General features: G+C 43.0%; 2 protein-coding genes across 2 annotated transcripts; both read right to left on the reverse strand.

The window, feature by feature from the left end:
- Positions 1-2,232: 2,232 nt before the first annotated feature.
- On the reverse strand, positions 2,233-5,825 carry LOC141793876 (BTB/POZ domain-containing protein KCTD12-like). The gene has a single exon (XM_074674751.1). It carries the CDS (start codon positions 5,058-5,060, stop codon positions 4,209-4,211), a length of 852 nt encoding a protein of 283 aa, XP_074530852.1. The 5' UTR covers positions 5,061-5,825; the 3' UTR covers positions 2,233-4,208.
- A 5,520-nt stretch (positions 5,826-11,345) lies between these two features.
- znf711 (zinc finger protein 711) lies at positions 11,346-17,952 on the reverse strand. The gene is made up of 8 exons (XM_074674415.1): positions 17,746-17,952; positions 16,662-16,743; positions 16,478-16,582; positions 15,226-16,092; positions 14,970-15,116; positions 14,675-14,854; positions 14,247-14,381; positions 11,346-14,135 (listed from the first exon to the last, which is right to left on the reverse strand). The coding sequence occupies exons 3-8, from the start codon at positions 16,554-16,556 to the stop codon at positions 12,955-12,957; spliced, it is 2,589 nt and encodes an 862-aa protein (XP_074530516.1). The 5' UTR covers positions 16,557-16,582; positions 16,662-16,743; positions 17,746-17,952; the 3' UTR covers positions 11,346-12,954.
- Between the last annotated feature and the right edge of the window lie 305 nt (positions 17,953-18,257).

Below are 18,257 nucleotides of genomic sequence, written 5' to 3' on the forward strand. Positions count from 1 at the left end.
GAAACAGCAGCATGCGGATGACATCTGATAGCACGCTCAGTGTAAGATGTTGAGAAGATGACTCACTGTTTGAGTTTGTGTTGTCGCTATAACACTTGTCTATTCATAAAAGAGGATGCAATCGAGAAATCTAGGATTTTTTTGTTGTCACTAAAGGCAGAGTGTGATTCACAACCAGATGAAAGAGAAAATAAGGTGCCTCTTTCCCCCTTTCTGACATTAAAACCAAACTGTAGATCAATAGAGTCCCCAGGCGTACTGGGTAATCCTGTAGATCTATATCTGTCTGATGTAACCAAATCTCACGGACAGGCCGCAGAGAGCACATTACAACACAGCCCAGTGAAGACATTGTTTGCAAGGACCATCATGCACCTCTCCAAATAACAGGACACTCCATGCAGGAGTTGCATGAGAGATATAAGATGGGAACACCAAATCCTCCCTGCTTAAATACTCTCACGCTCTCATTTCGTTTCTTCCAGGTTATCTCTCCCAGAGTCTCTCTGCCCCATTTCTCAATCCCTCTCTTCCTTTGACGTACATCCCTTCCTGTGCTACTCCTTCTCTCTCTCCTCCTTTCCTTTTTCCAAATAGGGGAAGCGATGACCCAGCTGGCATCAAGACAAGGGGATGATTCTCAGAGAGGAAAGCGAGCTGAGCCAAGACATGTTGCCATGTTGAGCTGCTTGCAGTAACAATGGCACCACGGGAACATGACATGGGTCAATTCACCGCCTCCAGGAGGAGGGGACAGTCTTTTGTATCTTTTTTATTGGTGCTTTCATGGCTCTTCTAATTTTTGTGAGCATTCACAGAGAAACGTGAAAAAACTAGAAGAAATGAAATGTTGGATTTAATTGGGTTGAACTTTTCATGTGATTGCTGAATATTTTTTTATTAAGGATGTGCTGACTCACAGGCACAGTTTTATTACAACCCCAGTTCATAAAGGTGTTGTGTATTTTCTGTTGGGCGGTGTAAGTATTGAACATGTCCTTACAGCTGAATTTTTAATTGTAAAGAAGCTTAAACAGCTTCTGTTGCAGTCATTCCAAAAAAGAGAAACAAAAACCTTTTAATTAAATTCAAGGTTGTTCTGGAAGTTTTTACATTGATTATGTAATGAGAGCCTGAATCACTCGCAGCAAGCTCACTAATGTTTATTTAATGAAGATTAAATCAGCTCCTTGGCCTAGACGGGTCAAAATAGCGGAACAGGCAACAACAACTTGAAAAAAAACGAAACATGGTTTTAAAAATCGACTACTGTTTTTTTTTTTAAATATCTAACTTCGGTACTTGTATTGACAGAATGTTTCATGCTGAAATTTCTTTTTTCTCCTTCTAGTACAGTTTCTTGCTACACTTCTCACAACAGAGCGAGAAAAAAGTTGAAGAGAAACAGCAGCCAGTGGTGTTTCATCACTGCCCGACCGGCCTGTGAGCCTCACTGCTGTTCGATGTCAACACTCCTCACGTGTTGGATGTTGAATGTCGAGTCTCGAGGCGACTATAGAAGGTGAAGAGGGAGAGTAGATTTGAACACTGATGCCTGAAATTTCACACATGCGAGGCGTGTCTCTCCATGCCTGCGCTAATGGCTGACCTTGGCGCTCTCATGGTGCAGTGGCGTGCCACGAGACAGCGGCAGAGGAATGCTCTGTGTGTGTGTGTGCGACGGGTTTTTAGACAGTGCAGGCCTCGTCTCTGAGGGGTTCAACACGCAAACCAAAAGTCATCTGTTTTCCTGGAACGGGCTACACATACATTTTTCAACACGTTTTGTGAGGCTCGTGAGCTTTTATCTAGGCCAGGCTGAGATCAGGGTTAGAGGTCTTATGCTAAGATAATTAGCATACAGTTATCTCTTTAAAACTTCCACCAGTCAAGGTGTACACAACATCCTGTTACTGCCTCACCTGCATAAACATAATCCTGGATGTTGTACATATTTCTTTAAGTTTAGTTTTTCACAGTCCTGGATTTTAGGGTAAAACTGTTTTTGGGATTTTCTCTTCTGTGTGTAGTAATTAGGTCAATTATTGCCTACAAAATAAGGGTTTTGCAAGCTGCTTTAAAGGAGCCTGTTATCTATGCATGTCCTCATTTCTGACTGGCTCTATTTTCTAGTCAACTGCTCAATATATAAAAAAAAAAGATATAGAGTAAAAGTGGAAAAGCAGATGGAAGGACGACAGAGACTGTGCCTGAGGGCGGCATGTTCAACATTTAATGTGAAGCAGAGTTAACGTCCAAGGACGTCCCCTCTATTAGAGAATGACTGGTTGAATAATTTGAGCTGGTTTGTTTGTGAATGAGTTGTTTCATCGAGGCAAATTAGAAAATGTAAAGTGCAGTTAAACAAGAGCCTGCACCACTCAGCCACACTGAGAAAACATTTTATGAATGGAAAATACAACCCAGATAGAAAGGAAACATCTTTTATTTGACAAATCAATTTGCTTTCTGCTGAACACTTTTAATTTCAGCGTGATCTACGCCCGCAGGGACACACTGCAGAGGGCCTAACATATCGACTCTGATGTCAACAGCACTTCATCACACTGAAACACAACATTGCAGTTTCTTGACATTTCTGAATACATTTATTGTCACTGTCAGACGCTCTGCCAAAACTACAACCTGACACCTTCTAGCTCAGGAGAAATCCTGCACTATGCTGCCCTGAACTCAGGTACTTTATATTCAACCTTTTATTCACAATCTCACCAAAGCTTCTGCATTTAGGATATTTTCCTCATTGCGCCTGTGTTTGTGCTGTCGTTGGATGTGACAGCTTTCAGTTTGTGTTGTTATCTGAGGTATTTGACCTGTCCTGAGGCTGTCTGGGAACCACCTTCTTTCTTACCTCCTCTTTTTGTAACTGAAGTGTTACACTCTCACTGTAATAAGCTGCCCACACAATGCCCCTGCTACAGCGGTGAGAAAGCATTGGGCTACAGCGTGATCCTTCTCTTCCTTATGGATTCACAGTAAGTGAGGGCTATCATAAAATATGCAACAGCTTCAACTAATACTGAACTGAGTATTGAGGTTTACAGTACAGAACATCCGAAACGCGATCCTCTAAGGTGACTACCACAGTTTTTTTTATTGTTTTTGTTTCATTTTTCAAAGACAACATGTATTCATAATGTGTGCCTGCTCCTAGATGAAGCGCTTCACTGTAACTGTAATTGAGAAAAAGGAACGTCAAAGAAGCACAACGAGCGAGGTGAGTGATGTAACACCCTCTGTCTCCTCTGCCCTCCCCGTGTGGGTGATTAAAATACTGAAAGCTCCATTGCACAATCAATACACACACTTCATCTTTCTGTCTACGAGATCCCTTGATATTTGAGCGCTTTTTTTCTGGATCAAAGCCTGTTGCTTTTTTCTCTGTAAAGGAAACTCCACACATGTACAATCTTTACTTTCCTTTCAAAGTTTTTTTCCTCCTCGCTGTCCATGTGGCTGCATTAGATAAATCCTCATTCATACATTATCACAGATAAACTATTATATGGCACATTCCCAACCACATGGCACAGGACATGTTTAATAAAAACTCAAGGAAATATGACTTTGTGTCTTTCTTGTGCTGTGGTATGCTCACGTCCCTCAAGGCTGATAGGATGTCCAATTATTTGGTAATTTAGTTCATAGGTGCAGCAGAGAGTCCCATCTGCAGGCAAAGTATACTGTCCACTTTACATCATGGCTATTCTCTGAAGCCCTTTCTCTTAGCACCCTTCAGTAGTCAGACAGACACTCCAGGGCTCTTATTTAACAAAATTAGCTCTTGGATACAGTATTGTGCTTCACCAATGCAGATGCATTTTATGGAGTACAAAAGGGAAACAGTACATAGAAGGTGTAAGTCTTTGCAGGAGCTGCTGTGGGTTTGCAGTGGCTGAAGACAAGGGGGCTACAGCTAAGCTGCAGGGCAAAAGCTGGACCTGAAGATGGGGGTAATGGATTTGGGGTTAAAGGTGAAGGCTGCAGGTTCAACCTGCAGGAGGAATGAAAAGTCAGACGACTGCTGGAGTCTGCAGAAAAAGATGGAAGGGCACAACATCTATGGTACATCTACTGGTGCAGGAGTCCTCAGAGAGGGGGGGCAGGTTGGCTGGAGGCTGAAGCGGGAAGGGGCACTTGGAGACAGGTACGGGGGACCAAAGGAGGGGTGAACATAGCCGATAATGTCACTCACGGTAGAACACATATTCAGTGTAGCTGGTCCAGATCTTGTCATCCGTCTGCTCATGGGCAAAGGCGCAGGTTCCTGTGGAGTTACAGGCCACCATGTGGAAGCCTGCATCGGCCAGCTTGTCAAACGCCTGCTCCAGAAAGGTGAACTTCAGATAGTAACGGGATGTGTAGCGCTCAGGAGGGCGGTCAGGGTCCCGGCTCTCATTCAGGGTATCCCCAAACACCTCTTTGGCCAGAGAGGTCTTCCCACACACCATGATCCGTGCCACCCGCCGGAATTTGGCGTCAGTGTGGCTGTCCCGGCCCAGGGTGTACGAACCCCTGTAGCCGATGGTGATGAACCCAGAGCGCTTGCCATCCATGGATCCAGGCACCAGGCTAGCACAGGCGGCAGCAGCAGCACCCAGGGAGCTGAGGTTCCGGGCTGAGTCAATCCCAGGTGAGGAGTCCTCTGGGTCACTCTGACATCCCTCATCACCAAGGGAGTTCTGCTTGCTGATTTTGGGTGCTAGCAGCTTCACTAGCTCGGGCAGGTTGAAAAACTCGGCTTCTCTCTGCAGACGGCCGCGCTCAGGGAAATGATCTGGAAGAACCAGCTGCTGGTCTCTCATGTAGTCCAGGATGTAACGGAACAAGAAGCCATCTCGGTCCACAAAGAAGCGACCCTTGGTGTCCCTGGCCAGTCCTTTTGGCGACTTTCGGCTGAACATCTCCCACAGCAGAGAGTCTTGCACACTTGTGAGAGTGGAATAGCGGGTTATGTATACCTGGCCGCCGACATTGAGCTCTATTATTTCTGGAAAGGGGACCTCCTCCGCAGATATGCCACTGTCTGGTAAAGCCATGGCTTAATCCTGACTCACAGGTGCACTTGAAAGCAGCTTAGAAACTCTCTTGACTCTCTCTAAAAGCTTACAGGACAGTACTTGTAACAAAAAAAAGTGCTGTTAGTGTACCTGTCACAGTGATTGTTGAGGCCTGTTGCCTGTCAAAGATTTCAGGTCCTGCTGTGGTGGTTCCCTATGTGGAAACAGAGCGACTATACTGCAACGCACAATTGGTATGCGCGCTAAAAAAGCTGTCCCCGCTGTCAAAACAAAGCCTACAGAAACAGCCACACTAACATGCCCTGCGCTTCTAACTACAGCGTTCCTCCATTATTACTAAAGCATAGCGCAAAGACTCTCAGGCGGCTTTGGATGGAACCGTTTCCTCCGCGTCCTTTACGCGCAAATAGACGTGAAATCCTGAGGTTGAAATGCTGCTTCTCACTCCAGTTCTCTGCACAGGAAATGCACGCTTTGCACAACAACTGTCCATAACGACTTCTCTTACTCTAGTGTCGGTCGGTTGTCCTGGCGCAAACAGGATCAGGTGGCCCAACTTCAATTAGGCAATCCATAGTTGGTGACATCTGTGGGTGTCCCGTTGGCAAAAAGCCACGTGATGAAGAGGATGTTGAAGATGTAGTCAGAGGCGAGGAAAGTGAATAAAAATATCTCCGTCTTCTCCATCGCTTGTGGGTTCAAATTGACGCGAGACGGTCAGCGGCTCTGTCCCACTGCTCCTCTCTCGTGTCAGTCTGAAACTCTGCTGCAACATAAGAGGGATACAGCCAGACGGTTAGCCACGCCCACTCACGGTGACGCGCCCCTGCTTTGATTCAGGTCAAAATATCTTGCACAATGTATGAACAAGTCTTCCACGGCATCTGCTTAAAACATTGTGTGTTCATTTATTTATTCTGTTTTATTTAATCAAGTGGCATTTGTAGAGACGCAGAGACATAACTCAGTCTATGAGCTTTCCTTGTGTAGCTTTCATACAGCTGCTCAAGCCAAAGGCCTATCTGATTAATGATCCTACAGTAAATAGGTAAATAACCAAACTTCAACTGACAATTATGCTCCGTTTTGCCTCGGTGCTTACTGGATTGAACAAACAGAGGAACAACAACCAAAAAACCAAACAACAGCACCTCCCTCTTCTCATTTTGCTGAAGGCCCAAATACATGCAAGCCACTGAGTTATAAATGAGTATGCATTTAGTTTTCATGCATTTATTTTTGGGAACACTCAGAGATCAGTGCAGTAAGAGTTTCTGGAAAAGATGGGATAACAGTGACATCTAGTGATCACACAGGAGGGAAAAATACAAAGCTGAGTCTAACTGGATGTTTGGTATAAATATTACATTCTTATACTGATCAGCTCTGCACCATGCACTTTTAACTTATTTAGCTTTTGGCCACCTTCTAAATGTTTGACTTTTTTTGTCAGTTTCAAATCATGGAAAAGGCTCTTCTTCAGCCTTGACACCAGTTTTTAGATATGAAGATTTAAAATTTGTAGTAAAAGTTTACAGTTTTTCTCAGTTGCTTTGGAACATTTCTCAAATCATCCTCCATCCATCCATGTGGAAAACAGTCAGTGCATTTCTCACAACAGTTCGTACAAATAGTGAAACACAATGGATAACCTCAAAAGGCTAGTCTCTTTTTCGAACTCCTCAGTTCATCCCTCAAAAGTAAATATCTGTGTCAGTGAACATGTCAGTGACAAATCCTCGTGCCAGTGTGGATAGGACAGTCAAATTGCTTTGTCATGTTGTCAGTATAACAGTGTACTCTGTAAGGACATGCTTATGTAAACTATGACTAACGTTTTGATTACAGTTATTGAAAGCTGTAAGTCAAATCTTAGTGTATGTGGGAGATTGATTACAAGAGACTGGAGAAAATTCACATTTTCTCTTTCACTGTTTGTGCCGTAATTTGTTGACCGACCCCATCAAAGCGATACAGAAAGAAGAAGAAGGAGGTGCATTCTGCATAGCACAAAGAAAAAACAAAAAAACAAAAGTAGAAATGTGAATAAAGGACAGTCTCTTTAGGAAAAACTGTCCATGCAGTGCTGTGGGAATTACAGCTCAATGCAGTCTTCCTACACCTCCTCATGTTCCTGTATGTTGAGCCACAAACTCTCATCCACATCACAACAAAGATCTCTGTCCAAAATAAGTCTGAATGATTGAGGACACAGCTCTCAACTTTTGGCTGTATCCTTCAACCAACCTCTGCCATTGTAAGCTAATGATTGAAAATATAATAGATCTTTATTGTCCTTTAACAGGAAATTTGTTGCCACTGTCTGTATACGGGAAAGTTTACATACATATTAACCAATTGATGGTTCATGAGATGAACCTTTGAGATATTTCAGAAAACTGGTTGATCACTGGTTGATCTAATGCTTCACACATTTTCATTTGATAGAGAAAGTCAAGATTGTTCAGGGAGCAATTTAACCAAAAAACCAGACTGATTAAAAAAATGTAAAGGAACTGTCTGGAAAGATGCTTGGTATATCATGATAACTTGTTCAATCTTATTTCATGTAAAGACTTGTGTGATGAACTCATGACTAAATGTTGTGGGGGGTGAGACAATTCAAGAGAGACCCATGATAATTCATTTCGACTGACATGACATAAGCAGCTGATAAGGTATGAAACAGCAGAAAATTGTAAACAATCATTTGCATGGAAGTCGCAAAGCGTTTGCAACTTGTTCAAATAAATGAGAAACTGCTGTTTTCATGTGCACAAGTGACACAATGATGTGAAGATTAAAAAAGTAGTTTTGAGAATTTCAATTCTGATCTGGGAAATGAACCAAAGCAACTGAGAAAAACTGTAAAATATCTGGCTGATTCACAAATGAAAAATCAGTAAACACAAAGAGAACTGACATGTTTCACATCGTTATTTTCTACAAGGAAAGAGGAAAAAAAGATTTTAACAGCTCAATGTAATATTTGTGATGGAACAAATCAAAGGACTTGATTTATTTTCATATGTTTTTGGAGTTAATGGTCATGGAGTTTCATTTAAAAGTAATACGAAAAGAGTGATGTTGATACAGTGATTGCTTCAGAACAGATGTTGCACGACATCACACAGTACACTGCAGGTCAACAGGTGGACAGAGTGGATGTGGACGATTATAGTTTGACTTTGCTTTGTACTTCTATTTGTAGTTTCCTTGGCCCTGCCTTTTTCTTATTATGTCACTTGATGTGGGTATTTGCAGCAGAAAAACACATACAGGATTTGAATATTATATTTATAAATGTGCTTTCTTTCGCTGTCATAAAATGGGGGTTGCTCATTTTGGATCTCTTCGTGCTACCCAGTCAGTCTGGCCTGCTTTGGTTTGGATGGAAAAGGACTTTACCAGTAAACTTTAAATCCAACTTTCCATTTGGCATCTACAGACCATGTTGTTGCATGTGATCAGTGGTTTAAATTCACTTGAATGTGTCTGTAATAACTTTGGCTCAGTTTTGTTGTGGATAAAGTTGACCTGGTAATTGTTATCACAACATCTCTTATACAAGATTGTTCTCTCCTGTATTTTGAAATCCCTGATTGACAAGATTACACGTGCTATCTTTAAAAAAAAAAAAATCAGACAGAAAAATATAAGATGGTCAAAAGCATAGGAGTCATAGAGTCACGAGAGCTGCACAGTCAACAGGCTGCCTCTCTGCTCTCTTTTGATGTGTAGTCCACCTCCCAAGCCTTTCTCTGGATAATCAGCGGGCCAATTTCACCCGTCTCCAAGCGTACCGGCACTGATTTCCCTGAGGGATGAAGCTGGCTCTCAGCACCACAACCTTGTCGTTCACAATCTGGCTTGAACCACTCTAGTGATGTGACCACTGCTACAGGACTTGTGGGTAATAAGGTAGTGCTGTATGCCAATGAGACAAAGTGATGACACAGTCTCTGCTCAATTTAGTATTCCCTTTAGTATAATATGCAGAATTCTCTGAAACACTGGGATTTTTCTTCCAGTCTAAAACAACATATCCAAAAATACACGCTCCAATGCAGAAAGACAGGGAAATGTTTGGGAATAATGCAACTATGAAATCATGCCTCGACTAAAAACAATAAAATCACTGAAACATTTGAATATGATTCATTATTTGAATTTAAAATCCCTGCTGGACTTTTTACTGCCAGTTTCATCATTCTAATCACATCCAGGCCACAGCCCATTGATCCCCAGAAATATGGACAAAATGACTACATCAAATAAATTAGTTTGACCTTCTGCAGCCGCTGGATTATCTGTGTACGTCTGTCAGTTCTCATCACCGTGATGGCCTTCAGAGGCTGTTAGGTGTATCGGTGTGTGGGTGTTTGATACTCTAATGATTCAAAACAGGCAGAGAGGACACTCTAGGAAGAGTGGTTAAATAGAGTCAAAAATAAATGCTTAATGCAGCTAAATCTGCATGCAACCAGAACGTACACATGCAGCTGAGTCCTTGGCTCATACAGCTGGAATGATCAGGAGGATTTTATGGATGTGTCTGCAGAGTGATCCCTTCAATATCACCCCCTTTCTGCTGACAGCCGCACTAGTAAGTGATTCATGGCATGCTCAGTGGGATCAACAGAGATGAACAGGCTGCTGCATCCTTTTCTCAGGTTGTTGTGGTGTCTATATGAACCCATAAGCACAGGCTCATTTACCTCGGCGCAGGGCATCATGCATCTTTTAAGACAGGTGACATGAGAGCCAAACAAGATGCGACTGCAGTGCGTCCTGTTGAGAGAATCAAATCCCTGTGAGTCTGTGTGCGGAGGAGGAAGAGACAGTTCTTTATTCAATAAGCAGACTGAGCTGGAGACTGGAGTGGACACTCTGACAAATGTATGACACACAAATTAAATTAAAGAGGACGTTCAAACAGGAAGGCTCGCTGCCCCCGCAAAATATTAATGCACACTTCTATTGAATCAGTGTGTCTTGCTTCCTATAAGGATCAGTCAGTACTTTTCCTCTGTGTGTGTGTACATCTAAATGATTTAATCTATGTTCCCCTCTCATTCCCAAAACTACACTTATTTCCTTTTATAACACATTTTATATAGGGATACTTCTCTCTCCCTGTATGCCTACAAACAGCTCTGTGATTTAAAGCTGAAGCTCCTGTGAGGAGTTTTTATCTGGTTATGAAACAGACTGGTGTCTTTTTGTGAGCTTCATAGGCAAACAAGACCAAAATGATAAACTGCTCCTTGAGAAAAGGCCCCTACTCAAAGTTTCCAGGACAAATTCTTGTTGTGTGTCGCATTGTACTGACAACTGAAACCAGGGTGTTAATTTCTAGTCAATGAAAATAACTTACGTACACAAGAAGTGTCCACAACAGCACCAGAACACAAACCACAAGTTTCACAGGTGCTTCAATCCTAATATCTGCGCAGTGAGTCTGTAATGTGTTAAAACCGATTCTGGTGAAATGAAATGCTGCTTAGCCAGGAGGTTTAAGCATCTGCTGTATGAATTGTCCTCATTGCAGTGGTTGCTGGGTGGACTCCTGGTCATGACCTTTGTTTTTTATCTTCCTCCACATCTCCTTTTTCTCCCATTGTCCTAGCAATGAAGGCAAAAACACCACCCACCCAAATAGACGATGCAAAATACTGGCTTTTTGGAGTTCAGCTTCTGATAAGGCTGTTGTTGATGTAACACCTGACAAGGATCTGAAAGGTGAAGGTTGACACAAAATCCTACATTATATGTAACATACGTACAGGTTAAAGTGACCAATCACTCACATATCAATTTTTGTCAGAACAGCTGCAGTGATATAAGGTTACTGATAACCATTATTAAGCCTTTCTGTCTGGCCAGAACTGTGCGTTTGAAACAAGGTCTAACTTGTGTTCAAAGAATCGTTGTCTGAGATGCTATTTCTAAAAACGAAAAAACTAAATAAAATAAGTTTTGGAAAGCATGTTTAGAGGTCCCAACCAAAATTTTCAACAATTCCAGGGACACAGCGATATTTAGCAGCAGAGAGTAAAATATTCAGTTCTATCTGGTAGAAACCTACTTTGATTAGCCTAAAGAGTTGTTTCATTAAATCTTTTACAGAGGAACATTAAAAAGCATCATCTATGATCAAGTAATTAAAAAAATCCCCCCGGCATGCTCTGACCAAGCCTTTTTCATGTAGGCACTTCTGCAGGTGTTAAATGGCAATAAAGCCGCCTATTTCTGAGATATGTATAGATTGTTGATTTTCCATGACAGAGAGGACAAAAAGCGTAAAAAGATAATTGTTTATTTTGGTTCTTCCCCACCAGTAGTTTATCCACAATCAGACTGAAAGAAAATATTGACTAAGATACACAAAATGCAGGGATTTTTTTTAATATATACCACAATTAATTTCATGGAGACAGCATATGTGCATACTTTAAAGACTAATGCCAATATGATGACCACTGACTTGAAGGGAACAATGGGTCGGGTTATTTAGGACTGCAGGACGAGGATCTGGGAAACTTGTTAGTGAGCACAAACAAAACACAAAACCCCAATCATTTATCCATAGAACAAAACAATAAATGGTTTCACCCACCACTTTCAAGCACAAGTCAGTTCTGATGCTGTGATGGATTGCGCCCATTTGCTAGCGATAACACTCAAAACAAGGTTCACCTTTACCAACTCACAAAGCTCTGCAATTGTTTATCATCTAGGTTTTTTTTAATATATATGTGTGTGGGTGTGTATGCACACATTTCATTAAAATACAAAAAAAAAAGTTAATAAAGTGCTTCCTACTGACTCAAACACACAATCTCTGGGAGAATGGTATTGGCGCAGTATGTTTGAGGGTTAAAAATCACTTATTTTCTCATTAGCTGTGTTCATCAGTGCTTATATAAGGGATAAGGAGACAGATGTAAGGCATGGCTGCAGTTAAATGGTTAGCTGACGGATCACATCTGTGTAACGTCACACACACGCAGCGTGCACCGACAGTCAGGTATCACAACTCCAAAGTTATGGAACGTGAAGCCAACCATCTGGCAAGTTGATAAGTAATACACCTGTTCATTGTCAAACCAGAGCTCTGTGTCACAAATGTGCTGTGTACACTAAAGGGATATTCTACTAAAACACCAGCTGCTCCGTTCCTCCTTCTCGTATTACAATGTTGACTCCACCTATGACATATTTAGGAGAATATAGCCTATGTTATACATGACTGATCTGAATGATTTTCCAAGTGTTTAAACTTGGTGGGAAACTCCAGATGATGGAAGTCCAAATGTTTGATTTATTGTGATATCTTTTTAAGGTGCGCAATGTGTGTCTACATCAATCAAAAGCATTAATAAACTGACAAATGGTCCTCAAAGACCAGATGGTGTCGAAAACAGATGTCAGGGTAAAAGCTGGTTAATGATGAAAAGAGATATTTGTTGGTACTTTGGAGGGAAACTTCTCCTGTACTCATTACACATAATCTGAAGAACTGGCATGAAGCACTTGAAGCAATGCTTTCTGTTTTACAGGACACAGTCATCATCTTGCAGCATTTCAGCTGAGTGGGTATAAAAATATAGACATTTGAGACCCTGAATAAATGTTCATAGGTGATTTTCTGCAACAAAACACAATTTACAGACGTCCCACTCAGTGTACACACAATCTTTTTTTTAAATTTCAACCCCATCTAAAATGTGTTCTTGCTTTGCTCCTGGAGGGAGGAGGTCCACGCCCACAACACAGAACACAGAGCGGCATTTATGGTGCTGTTTTCATCAACAACCTAAATCCGCTATTTCTTTGTTAATACACTAAAATTACCTGTTGGTGTGTGACACAGATTTACTTGGGAGAAAGGAGTGTGTGTGCAATGACATTACATCAACATGTCTTTATGATGCCTGGCTATGTGCTGGCTCTTCTCTGAAGGCCTCCTAAAGCCCTTGGTGCAGTAGTCACAGCGGTGGGGGTAGTCCTTGGTGTGAATGGAGATGACGTGGCGTTTGAAGCCAGAAGCGTCCGTACTGTTATATTCACAATACTGGCACTGATAAACCTTTCTACCACTGTGTGTCTTCATGTGCTTCTTTAGCTCAGCAGGCTGCCGGAAACCTCGCCGGCAGCGCTTGCACTTAAAAGGAAGGTCCTTTGTGTGTAAGGACAAGATGTGGCGACTCAAAGTGAAGGTGTCAGGGGCATTGAAGTTACAATGTCGGCACTGGTGCACCTTGTTGCCCTTGTGTGTCTCCGCATGTTTCTTCAACTCAGAAGGCCTGTGAAAACCTTTCTCACACACATCACACTGATGGGGGAAGTCCTTGGTGTGTACCGAGATAATGTGTCGTTTCAGGTCACTGGAGTTGGTACTCTTGTGCTCACAGTGTGGGCACTGGTGGGTCTTGTGGCCTTGCACCATCTCTATGTGACGTTGGAGTTCTCGTGCATCCGCGTAAGCTTGAGGACAGTGGCTGCACTTAAAAGGCAGATCTGCGCCGTGCTTGCTCTTGATGTGAGTCTTTAGGTTGGACTGGTCTGCACAGCGGAACTCGCAGTGCGGGCAGTGGTAGGGCTTCTCACCCGTGTGGGTCCGCATGTGTTTCTTCAGCTCTGATGGATGGCGGAAGCCTTTGGCACACTCAACGCACACATGAGCAAAGTTCTTACTGTGCACAGCTAGCAGGTGACGGTTGAGCAGACCTTGTTCGGCCGTCTCATAGTCGCAGTACTTGCAGTGATGCAGTTTGGGCTCCCGGTCTTTGACGATTAGCTTGTCGGAGCCCAGGGGGCTGGACTCATGGTAGCGCCGAGTGTACTCTGTGTACTCAGGAGAGCGCTCACTGTTGTGGCTCAGTAGCTTATGACTCTCCAGATGATTGTGGAAACTAACCTTCTTGTTTGTGGTGAAGTCACAATCTGTACACTGGTACTTCTTCTTCAGCAGGTGGTCCGGATGATTCTTCATGTGGCATTTTAGGAAACCTCGTGAGCGAAACTTCTTTCCACATATGTGACAGGGGTAGACGGTCAAAGGCATCCCATCTGGTCCAATGATAACAGCTGGAAGACATGGTTGATGAGAATGAATGCTGTGTAATTGTTTAACAATACAACTCTGTGTTTTGACACAACCACAGAACCAAATATCCCAGTACATTCAGCTGTTCTTACCAGTCTGACACTGCCTGGTGTCTCCTTTTTTCTTCTTCTTCGGTTTGGGTTTGATAACACGGTTAGTGCCAAGCCCTTCTCGAATTTGCAAAAATGGTGTAGATGCTCCGTTCTTCACCTGATCAGCAGTGTTACCTGCAAAGACAATTCTAATTTATCCATCAATGAGACACTATGGGGCCATCGGTTATCAGGGATGGTACAAAGGATTGCTTGTATAACATAAAGCTTTACAGAACTGTAATATGTGACACATTTTATAAATCCATGCCTGTTTTAAAAGCTGCAAATATTTGGGAAAAATCTAAAAATGAAACTAACGTCTGCGGCCATGTCATACTGATCTCTCAAGCCTTTGGCCCTTTTTTTAAACTATCAAATTACATCTCATAAAGGAGGGACTGGATTTAGGGTACAAAGAAACATACTGATGTCATCATCGTCATCATCATCGCTGTCATCGTCATCATCCTCTTCTTCTTTGGGCTGGTTCTTTACTGCCATGTAGACCATCTTGTCACGGCCAACACCGAGTCTGCCTGATGATGCAGCTTCCAGGTCAGGGTGGCCATTCTGGTAATCATCCTCAGTTATGACTTCTGTTCCACCTGAAAACGAAAATGATCACTTGATTAAATTTCTGATCTGAGCTGGACTTACAAGGAAATGATCTACAGTTAATGTTCTTTTGGAAAAGAGTTAATCACTCTTCGTGTCACTTGCCTAGATCATCATCTGCTTCGGCTTTAAAAATGTAGACTTTGATGACCTCAGAGCCGTCCTCCTCTTTAGACTCCTTGTCTTCCATTACCTCAGTGCTGATCTCAAGTGGTGTGTCTCCAATGTCCAACTTCTCTCCCACCTCATCCACTGAAGTAACACAATTATTTTAGTTAATCAAAACATCACTTAAAAAAAACAACACCATGGCACTGCATAGAAACAGAATGCTATGATTTCATGTGTCAAGTTGTCTTACAGGAGATCATGAGGTAATCCTCTGAGCTGCTTCTTGCATCATCCTCCTCATCTGTCTGCAGAGGAACAGCCTCTGTTGGCAGCTGCTCATGGATTATGGTCTCAGCGTTGGCCTCTGTCACCATCAAACCCTCTGATACAAGCTGATGGTCGAGAGTGTTGTCCTGGTGCTCAGACAGCAGCTCGGCTACAAACACCTGGTCTGGCATGTCATCATGGTGGTGGTTCGCATCCTGAATGAGGTCTGAGGTGAGGACGTGGTGATGATGATGACGGGGGTCCAGAGCTTCCTCTATTGCAACTTCTGTGCCCAAAATATTCTCAGGCATGATCACGCTGTGTTCAGAGGCCACCATGTCTTCGCTGGTTATTTCATGGGCCTCTACTCCTTGAGACTGCAGGCTTTCCACATCGACCTCCAGGCCCTCCACGACCTCAGCTTCCAAACCCTCCACTTCCACTTCCTCCTCCAGGCCCTCAACAACGTGAGCCTCTAAGCCCTCGACGTCTACCTCTGTTTCCAGGCCTTCTACCACGTGCGCTTCCAGACCCTCCACTTCCACTTCACCTTCTAGGCCTTCGACAACCTGAGCCTCCAGCTCTACCACCTGGGTCTGTAGCCCCTCGACCACTTCGGCCTCCAAGCCCTCTACATCTGCATGTAAGCTTTCCACCACTTCTGTCTCGAGTCCTTCCACCACTTCCGTCTCCAAGCCATGAACCACCTGGGTCTCAAGGCCTTCCACCTCAAGCCCATGTTCCAGGAGGATGCCCTCATCTGTCATCACATCAGAAAGAAGCATACCCTCGGGCACCGACACCACAATATGCTCACCGTCAATGTGAGCAAGACCCCCCATGCCCGCAACTGTAAACACAAGACACAGAGATGGATGCATAAATACTATTGAATGATCATTAAAGCCACAAGCTAGTGTAACAGCAAGCTGCAGAAGAGATTTTACAAAATTTAACCACAAGACCTAGAGTTCATCACATTCCTGACACATTACATCACTTTATATTATCTAGGTGGCTCTAAGAGCATTTGCACTTTTTCACAGCTAAGACAGATACCTGTTTTTGAGTAAGTGAAAATGTTTGCTTATCATAGTCAGTTACATTTACACATATAATAAACATTAGATGAAATATTTCTGGGTTTTGAGCTTTCAAATATTTACTACTTTATGCTGAACCTCTACACTTTGGACAACACAATGGCTGTCACCACTTCCTGCTTGACCACTTACCAAAGTCTTGCATGATCATAGCATGGGGCATCTTCAGCTCCTGAGTGTGAAGCTCCAACACCCCTCCTCCTTGATCCATGTCTTCACTCAGCAAAAACAAAAAGGCTAAAAATTGAGGGCCATGTTAGCTGCTTTCTTTTGTTATTTTGCTTTGATGAAAATATCCAATATTGACCTTACATACCTTCACATTTGATGACAAACCCCTTAAAATAAAACCAGGGAGATATTTGATGTGCTTCCTTCCATCAAGGTTAGCAATTCCCCTAACAAACACAAAGACAAAAACAAATCAGTCAGAAGAGAGGGATGTGGTTGTGAATTGCTTAATGTGAACAGCTGTAAAGACTTAAAAACAATAAAGTGTTCTTGTGTTCAGAATCTTTAAAAACGGCATGTCTGTTTTTGTTTTCTTCATCACTGGCTCCATCTATTGCCCGATACAAGTACTACAACCAGCTTTAACTAAGCAGCGACATGGAGCTTTACACCTGAAGCTGGTCAGGTCTGATGGCTGGAGCCCAGCAAAAACAAAAGACTGTCCCGCCCAGTGTGCATGATGACAAGCTCACCACAAGCAACTCAGACTGCTCTTGAGAAATCACTCTTGCTTGTCTTTTGGGACACGATGCTTCGTCGCCACATAGGATTTCATAATAGTCCACAAATTTATCTGCAGTGGCGGGGTTGTGTTATGCGTATCTAGTTCACACGGGTATACCATCTTTAAATGAAACTATCACCCAAATGCAAATGTAAAAGTATCATTAGATGTCTTGTACTCTGGACTCTGAGCGTAAAACTACACACGCTTGGTGTTTGTGGCCGCCAATGAAAGTACCGCAGACATTATGCAATGCATACTAGGGCGGCTACCGCCCTCCACCCACTAGAGCTAACTAGCCAGCGAGCTAGGGTTGTTCCTCCGAGCGCCATTTTGATTTAGCATAACGGCTAATGGAGGGAATGCGACAACTCGTATTATTGACTGTACACAAATCAAATCACGTAACTAAACAATATAAGTAAATGCCTTCACGCACTCAACACACTACTCTATCTAAAGGTGGGAATTTTTAGCATGTCATTAAAGCGTGTGCGAGACAGGCCGTCCATTCAGCTAGCTAGCTTGCTAAGCTAAGCGATGCAGCTTGTGCCGCATTATCTTCCATGTTGATTTCCAAAAGGCTGAAAGAGGCCCGCTACGGCCGACTGGGCCCTTACGTCTTATTCCACATACCTCACCAACCGATTCAAAATAATTTTACCTGATAACGTCGTCTTCCGACTCTATCGGTGTATCTCCCCCTTCTCAATTTTGTCTGTTTTTGTTTTGGTTTATTTTTGACGGTAAGCTAAGTGCGGCCTGCAGTTTTGGATCCCCGGGCACCCTTTGCTAGGCCTCGGCCAATCAGCTTGCTTCCTGACAAGCAGAGGGAGGGCGGGGGGCAGACAATGCGTGGCCTCGTTTACCGCTGATCCCTTACTATTTGCGTCATGCATAAGAGAGCAGAGTTACATTACACAGGCATTCTCTGTATGGGAACATATTAATGATTTGTCCCGACACACAACATTCACAATTTATCGTATGAGGGAATATTTTTTTTAAATGTTATTTCAAACTGCGCTCCGAGACTTAGTATGCGCAGATGAGGCCTGTAGGCCATTTTGTCACATTGGGGTGGGTAGCGTCAAGCTCACATTTGTAAAGCGTCTGCTCATGCACGCAGGAAACATCAGTGTTGATGACGGTAATATTGCTGTCACTGCCTGTACT

This window comes from Halichoeres trimaculatus, unplaced genomic scaffold (assembly GCF_033239565.1).
Source record: "Halichoeres trimaculatus isolate MK-OKI-2021-1 unplaced genomic scaffold, fHalTri1.1 fHalTri1_scaffold_7, whole genome shotgun sequence".
NCBI lineage: Eukaryota > Metazoa > Chordata > Actinopteri > Labriformes > Labridae > Halichoeres > Halichoeres trimaculatus.